At 32.4% G+C, this 26,480-nt stretch overlaps 1 protein-coding gene across 3 annotated transcripts in view; it reads left to right on the top strand.

Annotated features, from left to right (window-relative positions):
* The window catches only part of TBC1D19 (TBC1 domain family member 19), a 46,066-nt gene that overhangs the window by 10,105 nt on the left and 9,481 nt on the right, over positions 1 to 26,480 (top strand). The window contains exons 2-13 of one of the 3 annotated variants that reach the window (XM_062574595.1): positions 788 to 860; positions 2,265 to 2,310; positions 4,019 to 4,094; positions 11,078 to 11,152; positions 12,122 to 12,185; positions 13,073 to 13,119; positions 14,132 to 14,242; positions 15,185 to 15,257; positions 16,042 to 16,080; positions 18,130 to 18,242; positions 22,385 to 22,459; positions 23,088 to 23,150. In XM_062574595.1, coding sequence (XP_062430579.1) covers positions 788 to 860; positions 2,265 to 2,310; positions 4,019 to 4,094; positions 11,078 to 11,152; positions 12,122 to 12,185; positions 13,073 to 13,119; positions 14,132 to 14,242; positions 15,185 to 15,257; positions 16,042 to 16,080; positions 18,130 to 18,242; positions 22,385 to 22,459; positions 23,088 to 23,150 — 855 coding nt within the window. Of the gene's footprint in view, positions 1 to 787; positions 861 to 2,264; positions 2,311 to 4,018; positions 4,095 to 11,077; positions 11,153 to 12,121; positions 12,186 to 13,072; positions 13,120 to 14,131; positions 14,243 to 15,184; positions 15,258 to 16,041; positions 16,081 to 18,129; positions 18,243 to 22,384; positions 22,460 to 23,087; positions 23,151 to 26,480 lie in introns of those variants that run through there. The other 2 variants (XM_062574597.1, XM_062574596.1) reach the window with 2 other exon arrangements.

The raw sequence follows: 26,480 nt of genomic DNA on the forward strand, positions 1-26,480 counted from the left end.
CCCTTTAGTCTAGCTGTAGAAGAGGAAGGAGATACTACAGCTGCTGCTGTTGCTGGAAAACCTGCAGTAACATCTACTTGGTAGTGCCGTGGTAGGATGGTAGAGGTGGTTGGTGCCTGTCAAATGCATTTCCCTACACATGGCAGTTTGTAGCTGGCAGTCACTGCTGCAGTGTGGAGTGGTTGGTCTACAGTGTGTGTTTGAAGTTTGCAGATAGCACTTACTATCTGAAAGAGGTGAGCTGTGAGAGGTTAAGTGAGAAATTATGGAACTTTTCAGTTTGATCCTGTCATGGGGAGTGACTTCTAATTATTTTTTTAAATCTAATTATTTATTTAAATGTGAAGAGTCTGGCATTTGTGCCAAGTATGTAGGATGCTTGCTCAGAATATTAAGCATATATGCCACCAAATACTCCCCCTTCCTTCCTCTCCACCTTTCCTCACTTTTGGCTTTTATCACTGATATGAAAGCAACAGCATCTAGTGAGGAAAAGGTTGACTGTTTTTTTGGCTGAAGTAATATGGAACAATTTATTTTCTATGGGTTATATTAAGTGTGTATGTTTCTTATTTCATAACTTAAAATGCAAACTTTACTTTCTTTTTAGTACTTTTTTGATGCTTACTCATTTATTTTTATTAATATTTATGTTGTTATTAATGTTATTTTAAATATATTGCTATATTATAGTTAATGCTGTACTTAATATTTTACATTGCTAATTTGTTAATATTTATATTAATTAGGTTTGTTTATATATTTGTTTGTTTATTTTTCATATTAGGTTAGCCTACACAAGCCAGAAATTAAACTGGAATCACTAAAAGAAGACATTAAGGAATTTCTGAAGACATCAGGTTTGTAATACTTCATTTAAGTAATGTTTGTGGAGGAATTGATACTTCTATGAATAATTATAGCTATTTCTGAGAACATAAGTAATATACCTAGTCAAAACAATAGTTCACGTAGCTCAGTATCTTGTAACTGACAGCAGCCAGAGGCAGACATTTGGTAATTCCAGATTATGGAGCTCTAGTGCATATTCTACCAGATTTGAAAACTTTGCAAAACCTTCCACTGATTATGTTTAAAATATCTGTTAAAGATAAAAAAACAATTGTAATTGTTTTTAATTTAATTAAAGATGACATGATAAATTAGCCATAATTAAGTGTACACATGTGCAACTTTAAATCAGTATTTGTAAGTATAATCCTGTTGGTGGACTAGTGTAGTCCCTTAATGGTTTTCACATTTGATGAAGGAAGACGAAAGATATCATTTTATAAAACTGTCACAATTTTATAATTTTGTTTCTGATTTATATTTCGATTAATGGTTTGTGATGTTCTTTTTTTGTAAGGGTGAGCTCCACAGAGGAAAGGTTGTAGGTTACAGTTTGTAGTAAATCTAGTGGAATGAAAAAATTGAACTTACTGTAGGTTTGAGCATCAGATTGAGACCTAATTCTTTTTTCAGCAAGATGTCTTGTGTGTGGAAAAAATTTGTTTTAAAATGTCATTAAATTGTTAACTCTTCAACTTGGAAATTATTTCTGAGTTGTGTGAGGCAATGTCAAAATACACATAAATAATATTTCTGTATTCTTTATTAAATCAAGATAGAGAAAATTAATAGGGAAAATGTTCTTGGATTCCAGGAACATTTTGAAAAACATACTTTTTAAAGAAATGATTTTATCACTTTGTAACATATAGTAGTATATATTTTTTTCGAATTTTCTGAATGATGTACGAGTTTAGTCACTTTTAAAATGGAAATTAACATTCTGTGTCATGGAGCTACTTTTGAAAATTTTACCTTCAGTCAGGCTTCCATTTTCTACTGGAAGTTGTGGGCTATATAACTCTAAAATGTCAATATTTGATCATAAGTGCTTGAAGATTCATAATCACTGTAAACAACCTGTGTCTATTAATATTTATGGTAGGTTTAGTAATATGATAGTTCTGAAAAATAACATATACTATAACCAAAACTGTTTTGCAATGATTTGAACAGTAGACAGAATTAAAGGATATTCATCCTTTATACAGACCTCAACCTATAGTTTTTCCTACCTTAATTAGTTTAGGTTTTCTCCATCTCTTCCTGTCTGTCCAGCAGGTAGATATAAATTGGAACAGGACAGCAGACTAGTGCCCCTAAAAGAACCTTTGTTTTATGTTCCAAGTAACCCATTTAAACTGTATTAGATCAGTAAAAGTTGTCCACTGGATTTTTTTTTATTTTAACAGGTTGGGAAAAGAAGCTTCAGAATGCTGTTTATAGTGAACTCAATGTGTGAGTTTATTTAGTATTTCTATTAAATAAGTTTCATTTGCATGATTTACTTTTAATTCCTGTGTTTATATAGGAGTGTGGTGTGTTACTGTTGTCTGAAAAATCTTAAATATATCTGTCATACCAAGGATGCCCACTCTATTTCTGTTTTTAAAGTGCCATTATTTCTTTTCCATTCTAATGGAAATTTTGGATTCAAATGCGTTTTGAAGACTTAATGAAACAACTATCCCCAAATTCTACAGTTACCTTAGTAATTTCTTTACAGTTGTACTAGCAAAAGTGTCAACAGTCATATTGTAATTGTTGTGTAGCTGAGGTATTTACTGTAATGGAGTTTTAATTATTTTCATATGTTAATGATAGAATTCCACATATTTGTTGTAGTAATTAGTAACAGCTCTTTAAACTAAGATACTAGTTTTCTAGACTTACAGATCAGTGCTCCTCATGAGTAAGATGTGATCAAAAGCACACTGAAATTTTTGAAATTCACTTTTTGTTATTGTTTGATGCCCTTTGGCTTAGGCTTCTGGGAGGTGTATTTGTAAGTTTCCCTTATGCTCTGGGGAGGCAGAAATTTGAATTTAGTAACAGCAAATACACCCCAAATTTTATTAATCTAGTAAGAATTGTGTATCTGAATCTATTTATTCTTATTTAAACTAGCTATTAGTTTTGAACAATGTGTTGCAATACTATATGGGACTTGATTCAGCAAAATACTTGTAAATATATCTGTTAGTAGGAAAAGTTATAGACCTGATAGATACTAAGGTTTCGTCTTGATCATATCTTTCAAGGGAAGAATGTTTACATGTCACTTAGAACAATGCATATGTGTTCTCTGAGTTCAGTAGAATAAGCTGCAAACAATACTGAATTCAGTCCTGGAAAAAATTAACTGAGGATACCATGATTTCATGCAAATTGTGGGGAAGACAAGAAACAGCATAGCTGAAATCCATTAATACCAATTTATTTTACAGAGGGTCCTCTAAAACTACTTAGTGGAAGAGCAAGAATGACCTTACCAGTTAAAATGGAGAGAAATTTGAGGGAAGATTCCTCAAAATGATAGGATAGGGACTGAGTGACATGTAAGGAAATTACAATTAAAACGGAATATGACAAAATCTCTTCATAAGTTTTCTTTTATTTTGAGTTGGTTAAAATTAGACTGGATTAAATGTTTAGAAATAACTAGCTGGAAAGAAGTTTGCACTACTAGGGGATTAATTATGCTTAAAAAAAAGTTATTGTTTCAGATTTTATATTTTAGCATAATGTAGTTATGGATGCATACAGAAGTTTGCTTAGATCAACACTACAAAATTCTTATTGCTTTGGACCCCTACATTTTCACTAGTGATTTTAAAAGAAAATCCTTTAAAAAATGAAAGTAAAATGTCTCTTGGAAAAATGTCACTTCCTGGATATTGCAAATTCCAGGGAGTCAAAAAGATGATGACGTGATGTTAGGATAATACACTGTAAAATTTTACATAGTTTTGTATCCTGTATAACCATAACAAAGGATGAGAAAAAAGATGCATTTAAACATAATGCTTATTTTTAGCTTTGATCATCATTCACAATATTTTTACTGGTGTCCTCATGAAAGAAATTATTTTTAGGTTTACAAATAAGGCATTAAGTAAGCAAAATAAAAATCTGAACATTTAAAATATACTATACTTTTTTTAAGGTTTCCTTCACCCTGTCATCCTGCAGCACCTCCTGAACACATGAAAGAGCCATTAGCTTATATGAGGAAAGCACAGGTTAGTTCTTATCAATTTTAAAATTCTTATCAGATTTTTGGTTAGATTATTACAAACTTAGGCTGTACAGTTTTGTATTACAATTTTTAGTTTAGGAAAAAATAGATTTGTAATTTTTGTATTTGTATGTGCATCAAGGTACGTACATAGGTGTGTATATTTGAAGTTTTATATATATTTAAAAATCATAAAGTAATTCTCCAGCTGTGAAAGAAAAATGTTTACAGTAAGATATAGTGTCAAGTAGGTGAATATAGCAGAATGGAGACAAAGTGAAATGTGAAAAGGAGGAGAATTTGTTTCTGTTGGGAAAAGGAAAAGGTAGGTGGGTATAGGTCATTTCACTTATGGTTATGAAAAATTATTTTGATGACATACAGGCAGGCAGTTTGACAATGAAAGACAACAGGCTGCACAGACAGAGGGATATTCAAGAAGAAAAGATATATTTAATACTTAAAATGTGAAAGGAAGATGAAAAATCTAGAGATAAGGAGCTTAAGGACTATTGTAGAAGCAAAAGAAACAACTATAAAAGATTAAAAGAGGATTTTGATATTAGGAGAAAGCATATTTTTACTTGTTGGATTTATTGTTCTGCCAATACATGCCATTTGAAATAAATAAATAAAATCCACATAAAAATTTGAAAAATGCTTCAAGAATATGCAGTCACCATTCTCCTCAGAATATCTGCAGTAAGGATAAAATTACATTAAAGTCAATCGTGCTTAGAAATATATTGCAGTATTCTTTTATAAGTTATTCAACAAATTGTGTTACTTTTTCAATCATATTGTTGCTTGTTCCAGTATGTCTTATCTCATTGTCCTGTGCTTTACATCGTTACCGTTTGGGGAAAAAGATTGTATTAAACCATTTTTCTTCTGTGATATGCAACATAGTGCCACAATTTAGTGCCCCCAAATAATCAGTCATATCAATTTCCTACTGTAAAAACAGAGGTGTATATAGATTTATATTTGTCTAATCCAGTTTCATTGGTTATTATTTTATAAACGTGTATGCAGTACTTGTTGTATCTGATATTTTAGCTCTGTGTAGAAAAGACAAGTTTTCCAGTAGATTAGGAAGGGATAGAAAAAGCCCTGCCTTAAAGAGTTCCAAAGTTTCATAGCCCTATATCATAAGCCGTTAAGTATCAATCTCCTCTTTCAAATCCTTTCTCAAAATACAACTCTTAAATAAAGAGATACTAGTCCTTTTCATTAAGAAGTGTTGATAATGGTGGTAGTTGCAAAATAGTTTTTTTAAAAAAAATATGGTTAGGGAATTAATGTTACATTTTCTAAAAACACAGTGCGAGTTTTTTGTTTTCAAGCCACACTTGTTGTTATAGGTAGTGAGCACATAAAAAAACAGATGTGAAAAGATCAGTTTAATCACAACTAGATTTTATTTTGCTACTATTTTTGGATAAGGAACAATAAACAGTTTTTTAAAATGTTTACAAAGTCAGTGTTACTGTGATATTTTTCTGGTTGTTTAACATATTTGCAAACAGTTGAAATTCAAATATATAGTTTGCTAACACCTTTTGGGAGTAAACTAAAACTAGAAACTCACTAGTTTATTTCTCTTAAGTATCAGAAATCTAATTGATGTTTTATCAGTAGAAGACTATTTGTTTTGTTTGTAAGTAGAGTTTTTTTAACCTTGTTTGTCCTTTAACATCATAACATCACAGCTGGAAAAGGATATTTTGATGGTATCAACAAAATTTTTCCTAGAAAAAAAGTGTTTTTCATATACAATGCACTTAATTTTATTAGGCACGGACACGGGTTAAGATGCTGTTTCTGTTGTTAAGGACTAGTTGACATTTTCTTTATCCTTTTCTATCTTAATTAATTTTGCTCGTCTTCAGAATTCTGGAAAGAAGAGATATATTGTCTGTTAGCCATCTTACTTTAATATCAGCTGTTGGAATGACTTTGAATGAACCAATAATTAAAACTGTATTTTTCAAGTGTAGATATTAAAATTTTCATAATTAACCCTTTTTCTTCTCAAATTGGTTTCATTTTCATATTCTTAGCTGACAGCTGAACTTGCATAGTGTACACTCTTCGTGAAAAGAAAAACAGCTCTGTAGGAAAGTGTGGAACATTAATGAAAACAAATAGTATGATGTGAATTATTCATGTAGTTGTGTTATTGTCCATTATAGGAAAAAATACTGCCATTAATATCTACATATCCTTAATATTAATATAAAATATAGTGTGTTTTCTAATTATATTCTGTGACTGGAGATCTTTTCTTGGTTTTGGGCTGAGATAAATTGGTGGCTACAACAGCTTTAATCTGTAATCTATTAGGCCTTTTCTAGGCAGAAAAATATTATGTCTTTTTTCCCTGAAAAATGGTGGCTATGATATTTAGGACTTTTCTTTCAAGCATCAGATTGATTTACATCCCTCTTATTTTCTGAGCTATTATGCTCTTCAATCTGGTTACAGCTTTTGATAGACAGCTCAACTCTCTCTACCTTATTAAATAGCAGAATTAGTACTTAAAACTTTTTAATAAAGACTGAAGTGTTAGTGCTGGGTTTTAGAATTAAAAAAAATATTAACTTTGCTAATTTGCTGTACCTGCCCAGCAGAGCCTGATGTGAATTGGAACATTTCCAGAATCCATTAGCAGAACTCTGCTGCAAACAGCAATGAAGAAATAGACAATATAAAAGTAAGAATAAAAAGAGCAAGTGAAGAATAAGAAATTGAATCCAAAGAGATATTAAGTAGTGTTTCCACAGTCTGACAACACCTCCTGTGAAGCTGTCTTTTTGACTGTGTTCATGTGTCATGTGTGGATTTTATGAAGTTCACAATAAGCTACAGATCGTAACAGGAACTCTTATTGTGATACTCCTGTAATATATAATGCGTAAATTTGAACTACTGTGTTTTAATACATACAGTTCCTATTTCCGGTTTTCATCTATATGCCAGGAGCTTGATATTTCAGGTTTTTGAGAGAAATGTTAATCGAGTAGTCTTAAGCAGGATGTGCGTGGATAGGAAACGATGCCCAGGTTACAAGGCAGGAAAACAGAGAAGGAGAAGCCAATTGTGTGTTGTTGGCGTAGGTCTGCTTGGCTCCGGCAACTACTTTTGACAATAAAAGTAGGAAAGGTATAACATTAAGTTATAGAAGCTAACTAACCATCTTCAAAGGAAGCTGAGATATTGACTCTGGAAAACCATGTTGTCAGAGTTAATAATACTTATTTTTCTTTGATCTTCTTTAAAGTTTTAGTCCAGTAATTCCAAATCTGTCTCAAATGAAAAAGCAGTAAGTTTATCTGAAATCTGTATGTTGAGAAACATAACTCTGAGTAATCTTTTGCAATACGGTACACCTTCCCGAAAGTATGGCTGTTCTTAAAACTAGGTTACTGGAGTGCATTCACAAAAACTATAATCCTAATGTATTTCTTAAGGAAATATTAAGGGTAACTCAGTGTTTTCCACATGAGTAGCATCAGCTGCTTATCTAAAAACAAAGGTAGTTGAAAGGACAAATTGTCCTCTGTTGGCCTGCAGGCTTCAGACGTCCAGGAAAATGGAAGACCAAACTGTCTGGATTTTAACTTGTTTGTCCCTTGCTCCACTAGATTTTTTTTTTTTTGTTAACTTTCGTGCTTCTAGACAAGTCTGTGAAGATCTTGAAGATCTTACTGAAGCAAATCCTCTTCTCCTAGTGCATAAATTTTCCTGTTTTCCTTTTGCTTGTTTTTGTATCTTGCATCTTGAAGAGAATCAATGTATAAACAACAAATTTGATGAAAAAATTGCTTTGAAATGCATTACTATGTTTGCTATTAGTATTCTGGTGGAGTTTTTTTGCCTAGCTAAGACCAGATTTCCCATGTTGTACATGATCTGCAGACACATAGTCAAAAAAGCCTTCTGATATATAGATTTACAGTGATGGAGAGCGTGCTCCATTCCTATTTAAACTGTAAGTAAAATTCCAATTGATTTAAATGGGAGCATGGGTACTAGGAATGTTTTCTCTGAAGTATAATAGAGAAACTCACCTCCATATCCTAATTTCTTCCAGAAGAAATAAGTAATCCTCAAAAAGATGAAAAGCAGCAAAATTGCTTATTTTCTTTCTTGAAATAGACTGGTGGACTCTGAGAAAGATTAATATGGCAATATTACATATTAAATCCTAATGTTAAGACTGTTGAAGGTCTGCTTAAAACATCTTCCTTCAAAAGTTAATTCACCTTTCCTACTTTCTAACTCTCTTTGGTAAAATGTACTTGAGTTCCTGAATAGTTTATAAAGAAAATAGTATCCTCTTTATAAAGTATTAAAATCAAAAGAAATTTGACAAATTTATTTCATTCCTAAAGGAATTTCTCATTCTAGTTGAAATTGGAATAGGAGTTATTTAGAACTCTCTTAGATCATGTATTTAATTGATTTCTTGCAACTTAAGTTATGCCTTTATTTGGCAGAGAAACTCTGGCAGTGTATAGTTCTAGTAGCCAAAAGAAAAGTTCATGAGCCTGAGGACTAGAGTAGTGTCTTATTTGTTGTCTTTTCTTTTTGAAATTTACAGGTATTGGTTAGAGAAGATGCATGCAATCAAATCTGTGGCCACGTACTTTGAATTCTACCTACAGAGTAATTTTAGTTGGGTGAACTCTGAATAAATCACATTTTTATCTAGTCTTTTAAAAGAAAGAATTTTAGGATTCATTATTATGAAAGAAACTAACCAATCCTAGCTAGCTTTTCTCTTCAGTTTATTTGTTATCCACCCAGTTTTGTTAACTGCAGTGGAAGTTTATAAATGATTTTGGTACAGGATAAGGTAAATCTGATATGTAACATAGATGTTTGAAGTTGTTTGCAAATTGTATTACTGCCTTACTCACCACTGTTTTACTGAATTATTGTAACTGTGCAGTGATGCATTTCTAAGTGTTAAATTTCTTTGTAAGTTAATAGAAACCATCTTAAAAAGAATATTGTTCACAATCAATGAAATGATTTTCTGAACTGTGCCTGTGGTTTTTACTCCAGTCCAGGATACTGCATTCTGTTTCTAATCACTGCAGATAGCTCCACTATCCTCTAGTGCTGCATAGAGGGAGTGGGATCTTGTTTGGGGAGGTGTTACCCCTGCTTTTGGGCATTGGATCTCTTTTATTTGGGCGTTTTTTACTAGGCAGACTCTTGAAGGCTGGATTATAGCACAACTTATGGGTGATCAGAAGTTATTTATTACTATTAATAACTGAGTTATAAACAGTTTATTATACACATGTTACACTCCCAACACAATACCCAGGTTAATCTCTGGTCTGGCTGTTGTCAGTCACACCAAGTGTGAGCTTCCATCGCTCCATGGCACGGGTCATGAGTCTTTGCTGAGCTGCTGTCTTCCTTCCCTGTGCTGCTTCTGTAGTTTTTCTGTCATAGCATGTCAGTGGTTTTATTTCTTTGTTGCCTTTTTTTTTTCATTTGATCTTGATTCCACTTTTATGTTCTTAACTCCTGCTAACACCTCTGCATTTTTTCTGTTTCACTTTCTTATCTTGTGTGGCTTAGTAGCCTTTGCACTTTTGCACTTCTAATTTCTTCCAGCAACAAAACCACCATCCTGAACAAGATAGAATACTGTAAATGCTGTAAATGCTTCACTCTCCAAAGAGAGTAACTAGTTTGTGTTGTGTTGTTGTGTAACTACAGCATTTGGAAGGCATTTGAATACAATAATACAGTAAAATAATAGTGTTATATACAATATTATAAAAGTTATTTTAATTTGGAAAATGTTTCTTACGGTCAATATTGAGTCTGTTTTGTTTATGCAAGAGAAGGTGAAGAGATGATTTGATTGTGAGAGAAATTATTTGTAGCAGATAACCTTTTCATCTGACGGAAAAAGTCTTAAGAGGATCTTGTAAATGGAAGCTAGAATGAGGCAATGTAGACAAGATTTATTTTATTTTTTAACAGGACAATTGAACATTTGCCCTTCCCTTCATTTGCTTCTTATCTAATAAACTGCAGTCTCCTTCAGTTAGAACTTTAAGCTTTAAGAACTTGTGGTTAGACAATAGGTAACTATTGCAGAATTTGTGGCTAGAGCAAATTGCAAGTAATAAATAGGATAGAGCTAAATGAAATTAACTGGAGTCTTTGCATTCATTTAATTGGAGCTTGACTCATCATCCAGAAAAAATTAAATCAAATATAAACCTTATCAGTGTTGCTGTAATCTTAGGAGCAAAATTCTTAGTCAATTGAATAATGCCAGTTTGCATTAACTTCAGAGGAATTATCAATGGATCAGACACTGTATGGAACTTTTGAAGCCTAATGCAATAGACTCAAGAATCTAGTTCTTTAAGCTGTTCACTTGCTATTGAGGTGGTTCCTGCTTCTGTTTTCCTCTTTGATGAGGGAACTTATCTTCTGAGTGCTGTTTTAGAAGATCTAATTTTGGACATAAGGTAATACCAAATTCCTAACTTTTTAAAATTTTGAGAATCAGTACCATCTAGAATATCTTTTGAGCAGAAAGACTTACTTGCAGTCTGTTCAGGTTACACAGTGGAGGAGGTATCCTGTATACACAGTTCATTGCCTGTCCTATAATTGTTTGTTACTCCTGAAAAATTTTCTGAATGTTGATATGTATGGGAGCTTGAGCATTAGACAGTAATTGTGAAACAGGTGCTTTTTGGAGATCTGGAATGTGAACAACTCATTTTTTCTGGTTCTTAATTGTGATGTAGAGAAATACTACATTTTATGATTAAATACATCTAAACAATCATGTAAGCATTTCCTTAGTCTTTTTGCTGATGTCAGTCATTGAGATTGTTATCCTTTCTTACATGACTTTAAAAAGCTGATTATTTTCTAAGACATGGGGTATTGGAAGAAAAAGAAATTCTAAATTTTACTTTTTTTATATATATATTTCAGGGAAGTTGGGAGAAGCGAATTCTAAAAAGTCTAAATAGCATGTGCACAGAACTCAGTATCCCATTAGCACAGAAGGTAATGTATTATTAGCTTTCTCTTGCCATAATGACATTTTTTGGAAATTAAGCCTGGTATTGCATACTTCTAATGTATGTTCATTGTACACATGGTTATCAAGAGCTGCAAGACTTATCCACATTATTATAGTACAGAATAATTTTCAGGGATAGTGGCAGTGTATGCATCTATTGAACTCAGGAGAGGATGAAGTGTGTAGGTTGATCTTCCTACGCTCTTGCAGTAATTTTCCTCTCTAGGGAGCAGCAGGTTGGAGAGTTACTTGCTATCTTTGTTATTTGCTGCGTTCATTGCTTTTACTAGAGCATTTTTCTGTGCAGGCTGAACTGTGTAACTTCTAGCTGCATAGCTGTACCTAATATAGATATATTTTGTTTGCTGAAGAAGGCTACAGCTGAACTGGCACTTTGGGAGAGAAAGATATTGGCACGTCATTACTGATTTTTGGCATTCATTCCACATGGGTTTCTTTATTCTGCAATTCTAGGATCTTAATAATTAAACAATTTCTAAATGAATAATGTTAGAATGTTTTGGTTTTTATCTTTCTGCTGTTGTATGTCTATGATAGGTAGCATGGTTTATTACATGAGATAAAGGATACATCTGTGTTTGCATTTCATGACTGTACCACAGAGGTGAATTTGATGACAAAATCCAGCAGCTGTAGTGAATGAGCAGTAAAGCCTCAATAATATGAACCTGACTAGTGAATAGACTAAAATTTCATTAGTAAACATGTAAAACTATTTAATGGCTCTTTTTTCCTAGAACTATATCCCTTACTTGAACTTTCTGCAGCAGAGAAACTATATCTTCATGCTAGGGGTAATTTGTAAGCAAAATAAGTTTGTGTTGCTAGTGCAGTCTCTTTTAAAAGAGATTTATGAATCATTTATGTATTTGAAACAGGCATGTTTTTACTTGTTCAGTTAAAATAGAAGTGTTGCTTTCTTGTGCTTTCAGAGGCCCGTAAATGAACAGAAAGAACTGCTTAATAAATGGAATGAAATGGGAACTGATGAGCCAGGTAAGATTAACTATACTTATGTGCATTATTTTATACATATACATCTTATTTATCAGTCAAAGATTAACATAATCACTTTAAAGAAATCTGCTTTCAGTCTTTCTTTTCTAATTTGTAATGCTTCATTGTGCATAGGTAAATATATACTTCATTGTTACTTTATTTTTAAGTCACTCTTCTAACTGAATCTTCACTGGGAGGTTATAGTCTGATACTTATCATTCCAGTGCTTCAATGATTTATTCAGCTGATACACAGCTCCTGTTTTTATGAAATCAGACTCACTGAAAAAAAATGTTCATAACTACAGAGAGTTAAGCTCAGCTGTTTTATTAACAAAAGATAAAAATAACACACAGAATAGTCATATCCTTTGGGAGAGCAGACTAACCACAGTTGGTTAATATCTAAGTTCCTCTTGAGAAATGATTTTGCAAAGCTAGTAATTTGTATCCCATTTAGCGCCACCTAAGAGATGGCAAATACTTTTCATGTATTGTCTATGACTACTCTCCGTTTGCATTTGATTGTAGCATGCTTAATTCAACAAACAATATACACTGTTAAAAAATATTCTTCTGAATATCATGTCACCTACATGGCTAAGAATGGTTCAATCTAAAGACTTATGTGGAATAAGTAAAAAGCTTCCTGTGACTACTGTTCAGATAAATACGTATGTTTTAGACAGCTGAGGCAGTGACCAGCAGTACCATAACCTTGGAGAATGTATGTTGGTTGTATCCATGATATCTGCAATGATGCTGTTTTAATCTTTGCAGTAACATATTATTGAGATTGCTAAAAAGTCTCACAGATATGGTAAAATTGCATGTTTTTTTCATCTATTTTAGTTTTAACTTAGCATTATTGAAATCTTATTTCAGATCTAAGTCTCTTCCGGCCTGTTTATGCGCCTAAAGATTTTCTTGAGGTAAGTATTCATGAAACAGTGACCCAGCCATTGACTGAATTCATTATAGTCATTTATGTGAAGTGGAAAGAGTAATTGGTAAGTCTTGGGCAGATTGGTTAGCAATACAAATTACTATTAGTCTAAAAAAAAATGGACTGATATGATGGAGATCCTTGTACATGGGATGATGTCACAGGAAGCTGATACAAAGGATTTTCAGTATCTTTGATTTTTTTTTTTTTTTTTTGAGTGATTCACCATATGCACATTTATACTGTGACAAAGTTATTAGCATTGCTAGTGAGACCTATGCATGCGATTCCCTTGCACTTGCTATGTTACAAGTTACAATAGAGGAAAGTTCCATTTCTTGTTCATGTGGCTTCCTCAACTTAGTCACAATCTTTCCTCTTTTTAAGAGCCCCCTGCCTGATTGGACTGTTAGTTAAGGTTGATATAGCCTTCATGAGAACATCTCTAAAGTCCCTCTCCCCTCCCCCCAAAAAAACCCCGCTTGTTCCTTCTGTGTAAAGTGTGTGGCCTCTCTATGAATCTGCTTATAGACAATGCATCTTTAAGAATGCATGTGTACCTTACCTTGTTGTAGAATAAATAAAGGCATTCTTATACTTTGTAGCTGCTCCAATTCTTGTTGCAAAAATAGAAGAATAATGGCAGAAAAATAGCCTCTCTCTCAAAAAAAAAAAAGAGTTATGTTTACATTAGCAGGTTACAGTGCAGTGGAAGTGGATTTGTTGATTTAATCTGTTGGTGATGATGACCCTGTATTCACACTGTAGACATTTAAGGGGGTTTACTTTACACTAGGTCTAGGCTGGTGCCTTGGGCTGAATACCTGTTAATGATCCAAGTGCATCAATAATAATTTGATAAGTCGGACCTGTCTAAGGTTGTTACAGGAAATGGTTTTATGCCTAAAATACAGTGTGCAATATTGATGATGTTAAGAACAGTTCTAAATGTAAATTTCTAAATATGTACAAAGAATGACAGAACTACTGTTTTTAAGGTACTGATGAATCTCCGAAACCCAAATTATGAAAATGGAGAACAGCCAAGTTTCAGAAATCATCTAGGGCTAATTCAGGTTCCTCTAAAAGTTAAAGATATTCCAGAATTGGTAAGTAATTCTTTCTTACAAAAGTTTTCTGTAAGAATTGTTTTGCCTGCCTAATCAATAAGGTACTAAACATAGTAGTTTAGTAGAGTATATTAATATGGAGCTAAGTTTCTCTTTTTAAAAATCAGAATCAATATGAACATAGTCATAGTTAGTTAGTAGTTAAAATACAGATGAAATAAAAGATCTTTGAAAATATATATTTTAATGAAAAATATAAGCAGTAAATATCTGCCAGGAAGGAAGATTTTGTTTTATGTCATATAGTTCACAGTCAATTTGTGCCATAAAATTCACTGCTGCACATTTTCTTCATTTATTTATTTTTTTCTTTGAAACAACTGTAAATAGGTGATTTATGCCTGTAAAATACAGATTCTGTATGTAACATCTCTTTTTAATCTTACAGACCTCTTACTTTCAGTTTTGTGTTAATTAATTCTACTTGCACAAAATCATTAAGTTGACGAGCAGTTATTTTTTTTCCACCCCTTAAAGTCAATTTAAATCCCTTTACTGTTAAGCAGTAGATGCAGGGAAGTGTTTGTGTGCCAGTATTAACATTGGGGAATAGGAGTGCTATTCTTAAAAGCTCTACTAATAAGGTTCTTGAGGATTTTATGCTAGTAGAAAAACTTGTATTTGGGTTGGAAAACAGCAGAAAATTAGAGAGCTCTAACCTGGTCTTTCATTTTTCAGTTTATTTCAACTAGATGTAGCTCATACTTGACTTGAAAATTGAGACCTGTAACTGAAACTAAAGTAAGGATTGGTATAAGATTCTTTTTCTAAAAAACTGAACTCATATTTCTCATATATGCATTTAAAAAAAGTATGTTTGGTTTAAAAATTATTTACATTAACTCTTTCAGAAGAAATCTCTAGTGGTTGAAAGAATTTAAAAAATTGTTAATTACTTTTTATGGTTTTGTTTCTTTTCAGAAAGAAGACTTCAGTGAGCTAGGCTTAAATATAGGACAGCTGGGTATTGATGATTCAGCACAAGTGCCTCCTGGTTAGCTAATGCTGTGCTTCTGTCATTTAAATAGAACACTAATGAGTAGAATACTATGCAATCGTCAAGGAATTTGTGTATTTTTTTCCATTATAAACCATGAATACTTTTTCTGTAGTTGCAACTGTAGTGGTTGTCTGGATAAAATATAGCTAATACTAGACAATGTTGCAAATGTGAAGGGTTGGATTTGAAGAGGATTGAAAATCATCAAGTTAAGTTGAAAATATGTTCAGGTGTTTATATACTTCAGGATCAAATCTAGAAAAAATTGACTATCTGCACAAACACAGAAAATATCAGTAAATGTTAAATCACAATGTGACACCACTGTCACAGATGGGCATATATCTAACATCTTTTTAATGAGTATCTTTAAGAAAAGATAGTAGAAAATATGCATATGCTAACATTCAGTATCTTATATAAAGTGTGATTGCTGTTTTTTTTCTTGTATGCAACCATTAAACTATTATTCCTGTAGAAACAGGTGTTACAGAGTATAAAAATGGATAACGCAATAGTATCAACTGATTTTTTTTTTAATGGAAAGTGACCTAATTTGAGTCTTGGTTCTTGCAGTATATTGCTACTTTTATACTTGTGTTCTTTAAACAAGAAGAAATTCTTTAGTTTCTTTTTCTTATTTCTTGAAAAAGAACATTGATATAAGTTAGTTTTTAGTAACATTAGCTATAAAAACGAACGGAGCATTGCGACATGCAGTGAAAATACAAAATATCTCTTATTTAATTTTTGCATTTAATTTCTATTTATTTTCTAGAATTCTTTGAAAATGAGCATGTACGTGTTGGGCAAAAAGGTATGGATTTGTTTTCATCTGTAATAAACCGAGAAGTTAGGAATACATTTAGTGATTTTATATTTATCTCAGTTACATATAGCTTTGGTAATTCACTAATTTAGACAAACTAACACAAAACATAGTGGATAATAGCACTGTAATTTAGACAAAGACAGACAAGCAAGCATTTGCCATCTACCAGTAGATACAGATAAATAGTTTCACGGATTCACTAAAAACTAAATAGGAAGGATAGACACACAACTTTTTGATGACAACTTAACCTATGCCATTACTGAATTTCATTTTAAAATCAAAAGCTCTGTACTTCCTTTTCTGCACACACAGTTCTCATTAGTGTAATGGGTTTTACACCTGTGCATCAGAACAGATACTTTTTGATGGTTATGTGCAAGTGCAGAGCTTGATAAATTGTTGCAGTACATATCCACCATGGAAAATTCACTCATTTGTCTCTGTATACAGCTTTTTCTAAACAAATTCCTGTTTTTCCTGTAGGTTGAGAAATTACCCGTGAAAGGAAAAAGAAATAATCATTCATTAACCCAAGTTTGCTCATAGGGGAAACGTACAAAGTATGTTTGAAAGCCATCAATATTTGCTCCTTACTGTCTCTTGTGATTTCTGCTAAACATCATCACCATCAAGAAAGAAAAAGGTTGAATAGCTTCCCAAAAGTCCTCCATCCCTTTGTGTGTTGTGCTAACAGGGCAGTGACCTTTCTTATTTTTGTTTCTGTGGTCTTTCTTTCATCCCTCATCTTCTGTTTCCTTATCCAGGTATGAGGGTACAGTTGATTGCATAATATCAATGACAACACTTTTACTGGTCTAGAACACCTAAAGATGCCTGCCTTATAACTTTATAGATTTAAGTAAAGAATGAAATAATCTGTTTTAAGATATACACATTATTCAGTTCACAATGAGGCCATTATAACAGAGGAGCCTAAAACTTTCCATCAATGACCCATCTAGGCAAACTTATCAACAGTAGCACTTTAGCTGCATATCTACCTGAAGGAAAAGCAAAACCTGCAGAAAAAAGAAAATCTTTAATCGCCTGAATATGTACACCAAGAATGGGAAAACATGACAGTACACTCCAAACTGGAAAATTCTTGCCTGCAACAATTGATGAAGATGTTCAGATAGTTAACATAGAAATGGAGGAGGCACAAAAAACCCAAAATACATGGCAATCTCCTATTTAAAATGAGAGACCGCTCTGGAAAAAAAAAATTATATAGGTAGTATCAGCAGAAGCTATGTTCAGGTAGTCAGAGTTATAAAATAAAGGAGTATTTTGTGGCTGTGCTTGCTCCACTTGCTGCCCATCCATAAAAGGTACATACTAAGTGTTTTTATGATAGAAGGTAGTACAGCCTTGCTTCTTAGCATCAATTGCCTTGTTTCCCAGTGAGCTACTTCAAAATTACATTGTGGAAACCAGACCTTTTTAGATATTTTCACATTAGCTAATGCTTACAGCAGGGTAAACCAGATTGTATGCCCTATTCCTGAACTGCCACCTTACAGAAATGTAGGACAAAACTGCACTCCAAATATCCATCAAATAGTTAAACTTTAGTTAGTCTCTCTCTCTTGCTTTCTTGATGCCTGCATGTATATGTTTTATTTGTTAAATAAGTGTTTGAATTCTCTCAGTATAATAAACACTGCCTAAAATAAATCTTACCAAAACATTGTTTGCACATAAAACTGTAATAAACTAATCTAGGTTTGGAAAAACAGAACAAAATGAGTGCATCAAATTCCAGTGAATAGGTTATTTGTTATTAGTATGATCTTTTGTTCCTCTGATTTTTTACACTAGTCTAGTAGATAAATATCCATTTGAAAAAAATGTTGGCTGCAGAACTTTTTTTCTGGTACTTTTGGTGCAGATTTGGCATAGGCTATGGAAGGTGTATCAATCTCAATTTTTAAAAAAGAACATAAAGTTAAGATTTAAATAACTTGATAATTTGATGAACTTTGGTAATATTAAATGACATCAGTTCATTACCTTCTTTGTTTCTTACAGTTTTAACAGAGCAAGATAGTGCTGCAGCTCAACAGTATGTTCGTCAGGGATGTCCAACAGCGCTCCGAGCTGATTTGTGGGCCCTCATTCTGAACATTTCTAATCAGCCAGAGGTAAGGAGCAAAATGAGATTAAAATATAAAGGCTAAGTGAAAGCACAAAATACAAACGTATTTTCTAGTGATCTTTTTTCCAAAATAGAAATACTTTAATGAGTCGTCACAGAAACTGATGTACATTTTACAAGAAAAACACGCGCACACAATGCTCACACACACGTGGGTAAAAATCTCAATGCAATGCTGACATCTCTTAGCCTTTTCCCTGGTTTTTAAACAGATATATGAACAAAATAGTGTAGAACAAAGCTGCTTGCTTGATCTAATCAGCCAACTAGCTCCTGATATTTTCCTTCATGATGCTGACTTTTTCAGAAGGGGACAAGAGAAAGGGCCTGGGAAGAGGGCTGAACCTGTGTTATCTTTGCTAAGTTTTGTAAAAAGACTTGCTATAACTTTTCTGCCTATTCCCACCTATTTCAATAAGAAATAAGATACATACATTTGCACATAAATGTGAACATTTTATAATGTTTTGTATCTTTTGAGGATGTGGTTACTTTCTTGTAATACTGGTATTACAAGGTATTTATTGATAACTGCATATTACAGCAATAAATTCTTAGCCTTGAAAAGAAATACTGATCTTGTTCATTGGCAGCTTACCTAAGGAGCAGTCATGGTAAGAGAAGTCTTTGGTAAAGTTACTTGGTCTGGATTACTTAGCTTATTCCTTCTTGAAGAAACAAAAAGGGCTTTTGTTTGTAGTAAATAATAGATTAAATTTTCTGTAGGAGAAGAGTTGTTGAAATAATAATGAAATATTATAAAACTTACCTGAGATGCTCAATGGTTGATTTAAATTCTTTTTCTCGGTGGCACTGTTATGTGTTAGCATCAAAATGTTGTTTGGGAAATTTTATTCTTTATTCTCAAGCTTAGTTTGAGTATAAAGCTAATATGCAACAAAGTAAGGGATGATTCCAGTAATCTGGCTTCATAATAGTAAAAATTATAAACTCTAAGTTCATATCCAGAATTATCTAAAAATGTGTAAACATACTACCTAGCAATGAATTGTTTATTAGTCTTCCTATATAATGGTACATTTCAAGGAAACAACGTTACAAGAGCATTTTTAAGGTTGAAAAGTCAAAAATTTAAAAGCTAGTTCATATCATCTGTTCAAACAATTTGATTTCTTTTGTATGTATTTTATAGTATGATGTCAAATCACACAATCACGGTATTTTCCTATGAGACGTCTGCCTCATTCATTTAACAAAATTGGATGGCACACGCTTGTAGAGAATCTGTTTACTATTCTTTTTATCCTTTCAGTTGAGTGTTATTACCCTACAATTTATTCATTGCATGCTGTTCAAACAGTGCTTAGAAGACAACATTATTCATTATCCAATAGGCTTTCTTTTTCCTCCTGTGGTGTTGGGTTAATGAGTTGAAAAGCAAGCCTAATTCTGAAAATTCCAGCAGGCAGAAAGTAGGAATGCTTTGCTTTACTGTAGCTTTTGTTGACTGTAATTTCCTGTGTATTTCCTATGTACATTTTTCCTGTACATTTCCTATGTAATTTCATAATGTGGCATTATGCAACTGTGTGCATAACCAGTAATGGTGGTTAGGATTAGGATCAGTAGGTACCTCACCCAGACCTCTACCATTCAAACAGCAGAGAAACCAGCAGCAGTAGTGCACTGTCATCTTTGACTGGAGAAGGATGTTCTTCACAAGTAAATTTCATAGGTGTTTGCCTAAAAGAAAATAAGCTTTATTCCTATTCCAGGATTCTCAAAGAAGGAATATCTTTAACTCTCTTGTCCATTATTTCTGTATGTAATCTTTTTATTTTTTTTAATGCTTTTTTGTGGTCCTCCTATTCCAAAACCTACTGCTTGCTTAATTAATTCTCATTTTCCTTGTTTAGACTTCCTCCAAATGCTACAATCTTAGTGTCTCCTTTCTAGACCTCCAATCTCAAACTTTCTTCTCCACATTCCTAGTTCCATGCTTCACTTTCCCTTTTCTCATATTAGATTTGAGAGATAATTACAAGTACTGCAATAAAATAACTAGGGTAACCAGCAAATGAATCATGAACTGCCAACAATTCAGCAGTGATAATGCGGCTCCTGTGCCAGGGATTTCATGACAGACAGGTGGACTGCTTTTGCACGGAGACCGCTGAGTAATGTAATTTCAAAGAGAGTGAATAAGCAGATTCTGCTGAAGTCAGCTTTGCTGAGTATCCTGGGTACTCTTGTAAGACATTGTTCTCTCTTGCCTTTGAACTACTTTCAGAGCTCCCTTTCCCCTAAGCTCTCTGGTGGACAAAAAAAGTAAGGGGTAGGTCTTTCTTGTAGTTGAAAACTGAAAATACTATGGTATTGGCTTTCAAGTATCGCTAAATATAAGCAATTTAAATATACAGTATTATTTACATATATGTAGCAACTTAAGAGCTCACATTGAAATATGATCATAAATTAATTAAGCTTCACAGGTCTGTGTGGTAGTAGACAATCCTATTTTCCCTGCCTTACAGATGGGCAGTTAAGGTAAAAAGGTTAACAGGTATATCTGGAAAATTATATGGGTGAAGGTGAGATTTTCAGAATCTGAGTTTTCAAAGTAAAAGCCCCATTCATCTGCTGTTGAACTTCTGAGGCAGCAATTTAAGATACTTTTCTCTCTGACTTTACATTTTTACGTATGAACTGAGAATGGGATTCAGAATTCCAGCACAAAAATGAAGTTTATTTTTTATTAGCTCCTTCTGTTATAATAAGTACAGTTATCTAAGATGGCAAAAAAGAAAACTCTTCAGAGATTGTTCATGTGGCAGTGTTACACTTAAACCAGACTAAACTATTGTGGCTCGAATATTAGAATAGTTCTCCATAGCTTTTAAGATCAGAGTGATATATATATGCTGCAATTAATTTACATTTAGCAAAATGAAAAATTTCCTCAGGGTAGTTATCAGTAGTTGAAGAATACGTTCTTTGTCCTCATTTCAAATTAACAGTCAAATTAACATAAAAATGTGTTAATTACTACTTACTACATTTCACTACTGGATTAATACAAACAACAATTAGAATTCCCCCTAGCTTTCTCCCTGCTTTCTTCTGTTCTCATTCATTATAATGCTCTCTCCAAATTTCATCTTACTTCCCATTTGCTCTTTAAATCCTTATTCCAGACTTATCTCTTTTGCAGAGAAATCACCCACAATATTATCTAAGTCTTGTAATATACAAGCAGTTTTATGGTGTCTGTAGAGATGCACTGAAGTTAAAATAGTTTCATGAAGTGGGAAGGACCTTTGGGATTGCAGATTTAATTTATAAATCATCCAAATCCATCGAAAACAATTTGAAACTGTAGTATTCATTTGTAGGCGTAATGGCAGGGAGGTATTTGGGGATTTAGGGATTGCAGGATGACAGTATGACATTTTTTTTCCCTTGCAAGCCCTTTCTAAGAAGAAAGGGATATAATAAACAAAAGCAGAGAAGTGTTTATTGCTCTTGCTTTCCTGCTCTTTCACCCTAGTGCATGTTCTGTAGACATTCAAGAAATAATTGAAGTTTTTTAAAAGTGTCTGACTTCCTTCTCTTTGTATCCTTCATATGATCTTTGATATTTTTATCATTTTGTCTTTTTATAAGATTAAACTGTCTAGAGATTCATATTAGATTACATTATAAATTCTGATAGCATCTCACTAATTCTGGAATATGACTAAACCCATTAGTGAAGAGCCATATGAAAATAGAAGGTAACAAAAAATCGTAATGATTTTGAACACTGAAAAGATTTTGGCTCTAGAGAGACCGAAAGATTGAAAATATGTATCTTCTGTTTGAATAAGTTTACCTCATTCTCATTTTGCTAATTTTCTAAAATATGAATAAAATATGAATAAACAGAAAAGGATATCATTTTATAAAGTCTCAAATATCTGCCCCACTTCTTATGAATTAAGCTAGAATAAACAGTGATATGATGCTTCATCAATAATACAATTTTCAGTTGAGTGCCTATTTATAATTTTTCCAGACTTTTATTAGCAGTTTGCTTCCTTAATTTAAATAACTAGGGATAACTAATAACTCATTTAAGTAAAAATTTAAATTTTGTCAGACTGAAACTAATAGTATTTTTCATTTTAGGATGTCTTGTATTATGAACAACTTAAGTCAAATGTGATTCAGCATGACCTTTTAGTAGACAGCCTGATTTATAAAGTAAGTAATTCATAAAAAATAGTGATTAAGTGATTACGTACTCATCACAACACTGTGTGTGTATTCATGTGTGTATATATATATGTGTGTGTGTGTGTGTGTATGTGTATATATATATATATATATATTTTAACAAAGAAAATGCTAGATGCTTTGGTTTTAAGGAGAGTGGGAATAATTAGTATGAATTTATTATTGTAGACTCAATCCTGTGTGAAATCCTCAAAAGACCAGTTCTATGGAATTGAACCTTAAGTTCTAATATAAGACATTTTTTTGAATTGAAACGTTAAGTGATAGGATAGTAAGTGGTAAGGAAAAATATGTTTGAATTGAACTGTTAAGTGGTTAGGAAATTGTTGGCTTGAAGGAATAACTGGTTTTGGAAGGAAGAAAACATTAGGGTCCAAACTTTTCCATTTCTGAGTTTCAATTCTGAGTACGTTTATAATCAAGTTAATATAGTGCTTTTGCATTTTACAGTATGGAGTACATGGTTGACTACAGCTCATTTATGATTCAGTGGTGAAACAGTTTCTTTTACCACCATGTAAAATTTAACTTCTATGAGAGTCTGAAAAGATGCCTTTCAGCTTCTAACTGCTTCAGCTATGTTTTTTGATTTCAGGATGTAAAACTGACAGCAAGCAATGATGACTACTATTTTGTATTTGAGGATTATTTATATCAGGTATGTAACTAACCAATTTTTCGTCTGAAAAGCTAGAAAATGTACTTTTCTGCGATAAAACAATATTTAGAGTAAGGACCACCTTTGTGTTTTATTTGTAGACAAAATATTACGCGACCTTGGAGAGGTGCATCTGTGTTTGCTCTATTACATTTTTTTTTCCCTTCTGAATAACAATACTGTAAATTAGTCAAGTACCTTTAGAGAGATGAAGCAAGAAGGACTCTGAAACTCCTACTCTGAAGGATCCTACACTATGTGTTTTCAATATAGTGTGCTAGAAAATATGAAGCCAGCCATATGTTTCCTCTTTCAGTTTTGCAGTAGTAAAATACTGACAGAAGCTGTGACATGCAAAGAAAGTAAGACTTGAGAAGGGTATTCAGGGTTCCAGATCAAAAATAGGAATATTGCTCACTGGAATAAAAATAAAAGGTATTTTTTGACATATATTTAAATTGAAAACATTGATTCTGAGAATGATAATGATATGTATGATTACTTTCAGCATTATTTGCATTCTAGAACTGATTCTAGCAACAGAGAAACCAGCGAATTTATACAGAATTATCTTATTTGCTGCCCATTAGATGCCCTTAAATAGAAGGAGATTACACTTACGAATTTTCTAATGTGTAGTTGATTACAGTGTCAACCTAAATGTCATGCAGCAAACTTACTATTTCTACAGTGCTTTCAATTTCATTAGTCATATCTGTTAGGTTAGACTATCTTATTTTTTTGTTTTAGTGCTTTGTGTAACTTCTTTGGCAGTAATATATAAAACTGCTAATAAACTGCTAGTAAAACTGCAAGGAACTGTCCTTGGTTTTAGTTTCTCTCTATATATGTATGTATGTATAAATATGCATTCTTGCTTAAATATACTGTTCACTCATGTCTACTTGTAATATTTTTAACATAATAAGCAATTAAACATTAACACTTAAAGGAATAACCTCATGAAATTATATATATATAAAGTGTGTAAGATATTAAAACTGTATCTGAATTAAAATTTGAGAAGTGACCAGATAGTGATAATTCAAATACTGATATTTGTTCACTAAAAAAGTATGTGTAGCTTTTTGTCCTAATTTAAGAACCAAAGAATTTTTTCATTACTGCTGCACATTTCATCATCGGATGTGAAAATCTGGTTTCTTTTTTTCTGCTTCATTCATCATAAATGCTGTTAATGCATATTAGTTAGTCATTAACTGACAGTTGCAATGGACATAGGATTATAATCCTTAAAGGAGTATGCACTGGTTTACTGTGTAATCTAAGACTCAGAAATAGTTTTTACTTGTCATTTTCAATATGTAGCACAATTGAAGAGTTTATTTTTGTAAGAATTCTTTTATAGAATGAAAAGCATAAAAAGGGTCAGCCTCTCCTTAGCAACATCAAACAACAGTCTTTGAAAAAGGAAGTGATTTGTTTTACTCCATGAGCTTTAAGCAAAGAAAACCTCAAACTTCTAAATATTACTTGCTCTAGTTTTGTTTGGTATTTTCTTGTGTTCTTCAGACTATTTTCTAGAAGAAAGTCACCCACTTTTCCTGATAATTTTCTTTTCCAATGTTATTTGTGAACGCATTATTGTTGAATGATTTTGTTCTGTAATCCCCTGGGAAAAATTTTGCAGTATGAGTCTCTGTCATCTGAAATATTATTTATTGATTTCATATGATAACTGGAAATAAAGGTACATAAAATAGATAATGAAATTATTTTAAAACAGATAAATTACTGCTTACGCAGAAGGTTGGGTTTTTTTATGGCTAATTACTGCCTCTAAGTTTTCCAAGCCTTTGGGCAGACATTGGCATCTGTCTGTATATAACTTGACCGATAAAGCAGCCATCAAAACCAGAACCTCTGGGCCTAAAATAATATTGAGGATATATTGCATTGTTGGTAGCTCTTCAGTAGCATGCAGTCCTTCTTGAGAAGAACACTGTGAAATTACGTAGTTTTTTTTGCTTTAATATGCTTTCTTTATTCCAAAACTAACATTTTGATAACTTATTATTGAAATAGAATAGTTACTTAATAAAGTCATCTGTTTTTGAAAAAAGTTTTGGCTTTTTTTCTTAATATCAGTTGCTTGGGTGCAATAGTTTTTGATTTTTGGTTCCTGTTATTCAGTAGTTTGCCAAACTTAGAGGTAGTTTGTATACTTAAAAAGGGGGGTTTATCGTTGTTTCCTTTAGCATTATATTTTTGCAAATGAGAAAATAGTTCATGATACATAACTTGAGGCCAGAGGTTCAACGTAAGTACTTTAATCTTTCATCCTGCATAACGAATGCATGGCAAAGAACCTCACTCAGTGATTTTTACATGCAGTCATAACTTATGTTTATAGTCTTATAGTCTACCTCTTACAAAGGTAGTTGGTCTTAATTTAAAGACTTCCAGATACAAGCGCTGGACATCGTATTCCTGAAAAAAAAAAAAAAAAAAAAAAAAAAAAAAAAAAAAAGAGGGCCTCAGATTAAGGTTACATTCTTTCCCCTATGAGAGAGAAAATAATTTACGTCCTTTTTAGATTAGTTTCTTTCTCTTACCTCAGTTAACATATACAGAGTATTATATTTGCCTGGGTATTCTTATTGTTAGTTATATTTTGGCAGCTATGAAAAAGATTGTGTTGCAGAGAAATAATATTTAATTTAAACTGTTCAAGATAAGAAACTATTTATTTTTTTAAAGATGTTTGTGTCTAAGAAGTAGTTCTGAGATTTAAAAGAGGAAAATGTCTCAAAATATGATCTGCTTCCAAAAAAATGCACTTGTGGTGTTCAGATATCACAGTTAGTCTTGCATATTTCCTTGGCATCTGGGAAATATTTGCAATAATCAATTGAAAGATATATTTTATTAACAAGAAAATATGTAGTGAAACAGCATTTAAAACATTGATAATTTATACCTTGGGTATAGTTAAAAAACCCTCTGTTAAAAATTGCAACAGAAGAGTGAATGAAGGAGAGTGCAGAAACAGCATCACGTTTTCTGTCTCATTTCTGCCCTCTTGTGTACATTCATGATGGTGCAGTCTTTTACTGCATGAAAACATTAAAATTTTCAAGTATAAAACTAATTATTACAATGTTTATATATTTTATAATGCAAGTGTATGTACGATCACATTATTGTTGAATTTTTATAGAAATGCTTTTAATATTTAATTTTATACTCAATTGCTGTGAATACAAGGTTGTTCCTTTATGTAAATAAGCAATGACAAATGCAAATATATATATTACAATATATGAAATTTTTGCAAAATATATGCATTTCGGAACTTATGAATGCAGG

Source organism: Rhea pennata, chromosome 4 (assembly GCF_028389875.1).
Source record: "Rhea pennata isolate bPtePen1 chromosome 4, bPtePen1.pri, whole genome shotgun sequence".
NCBI lineage: Eukaryota > Metazoa > Chordata > Aves > Rheiformes > Rheidae > Rhea > Rhea pennata.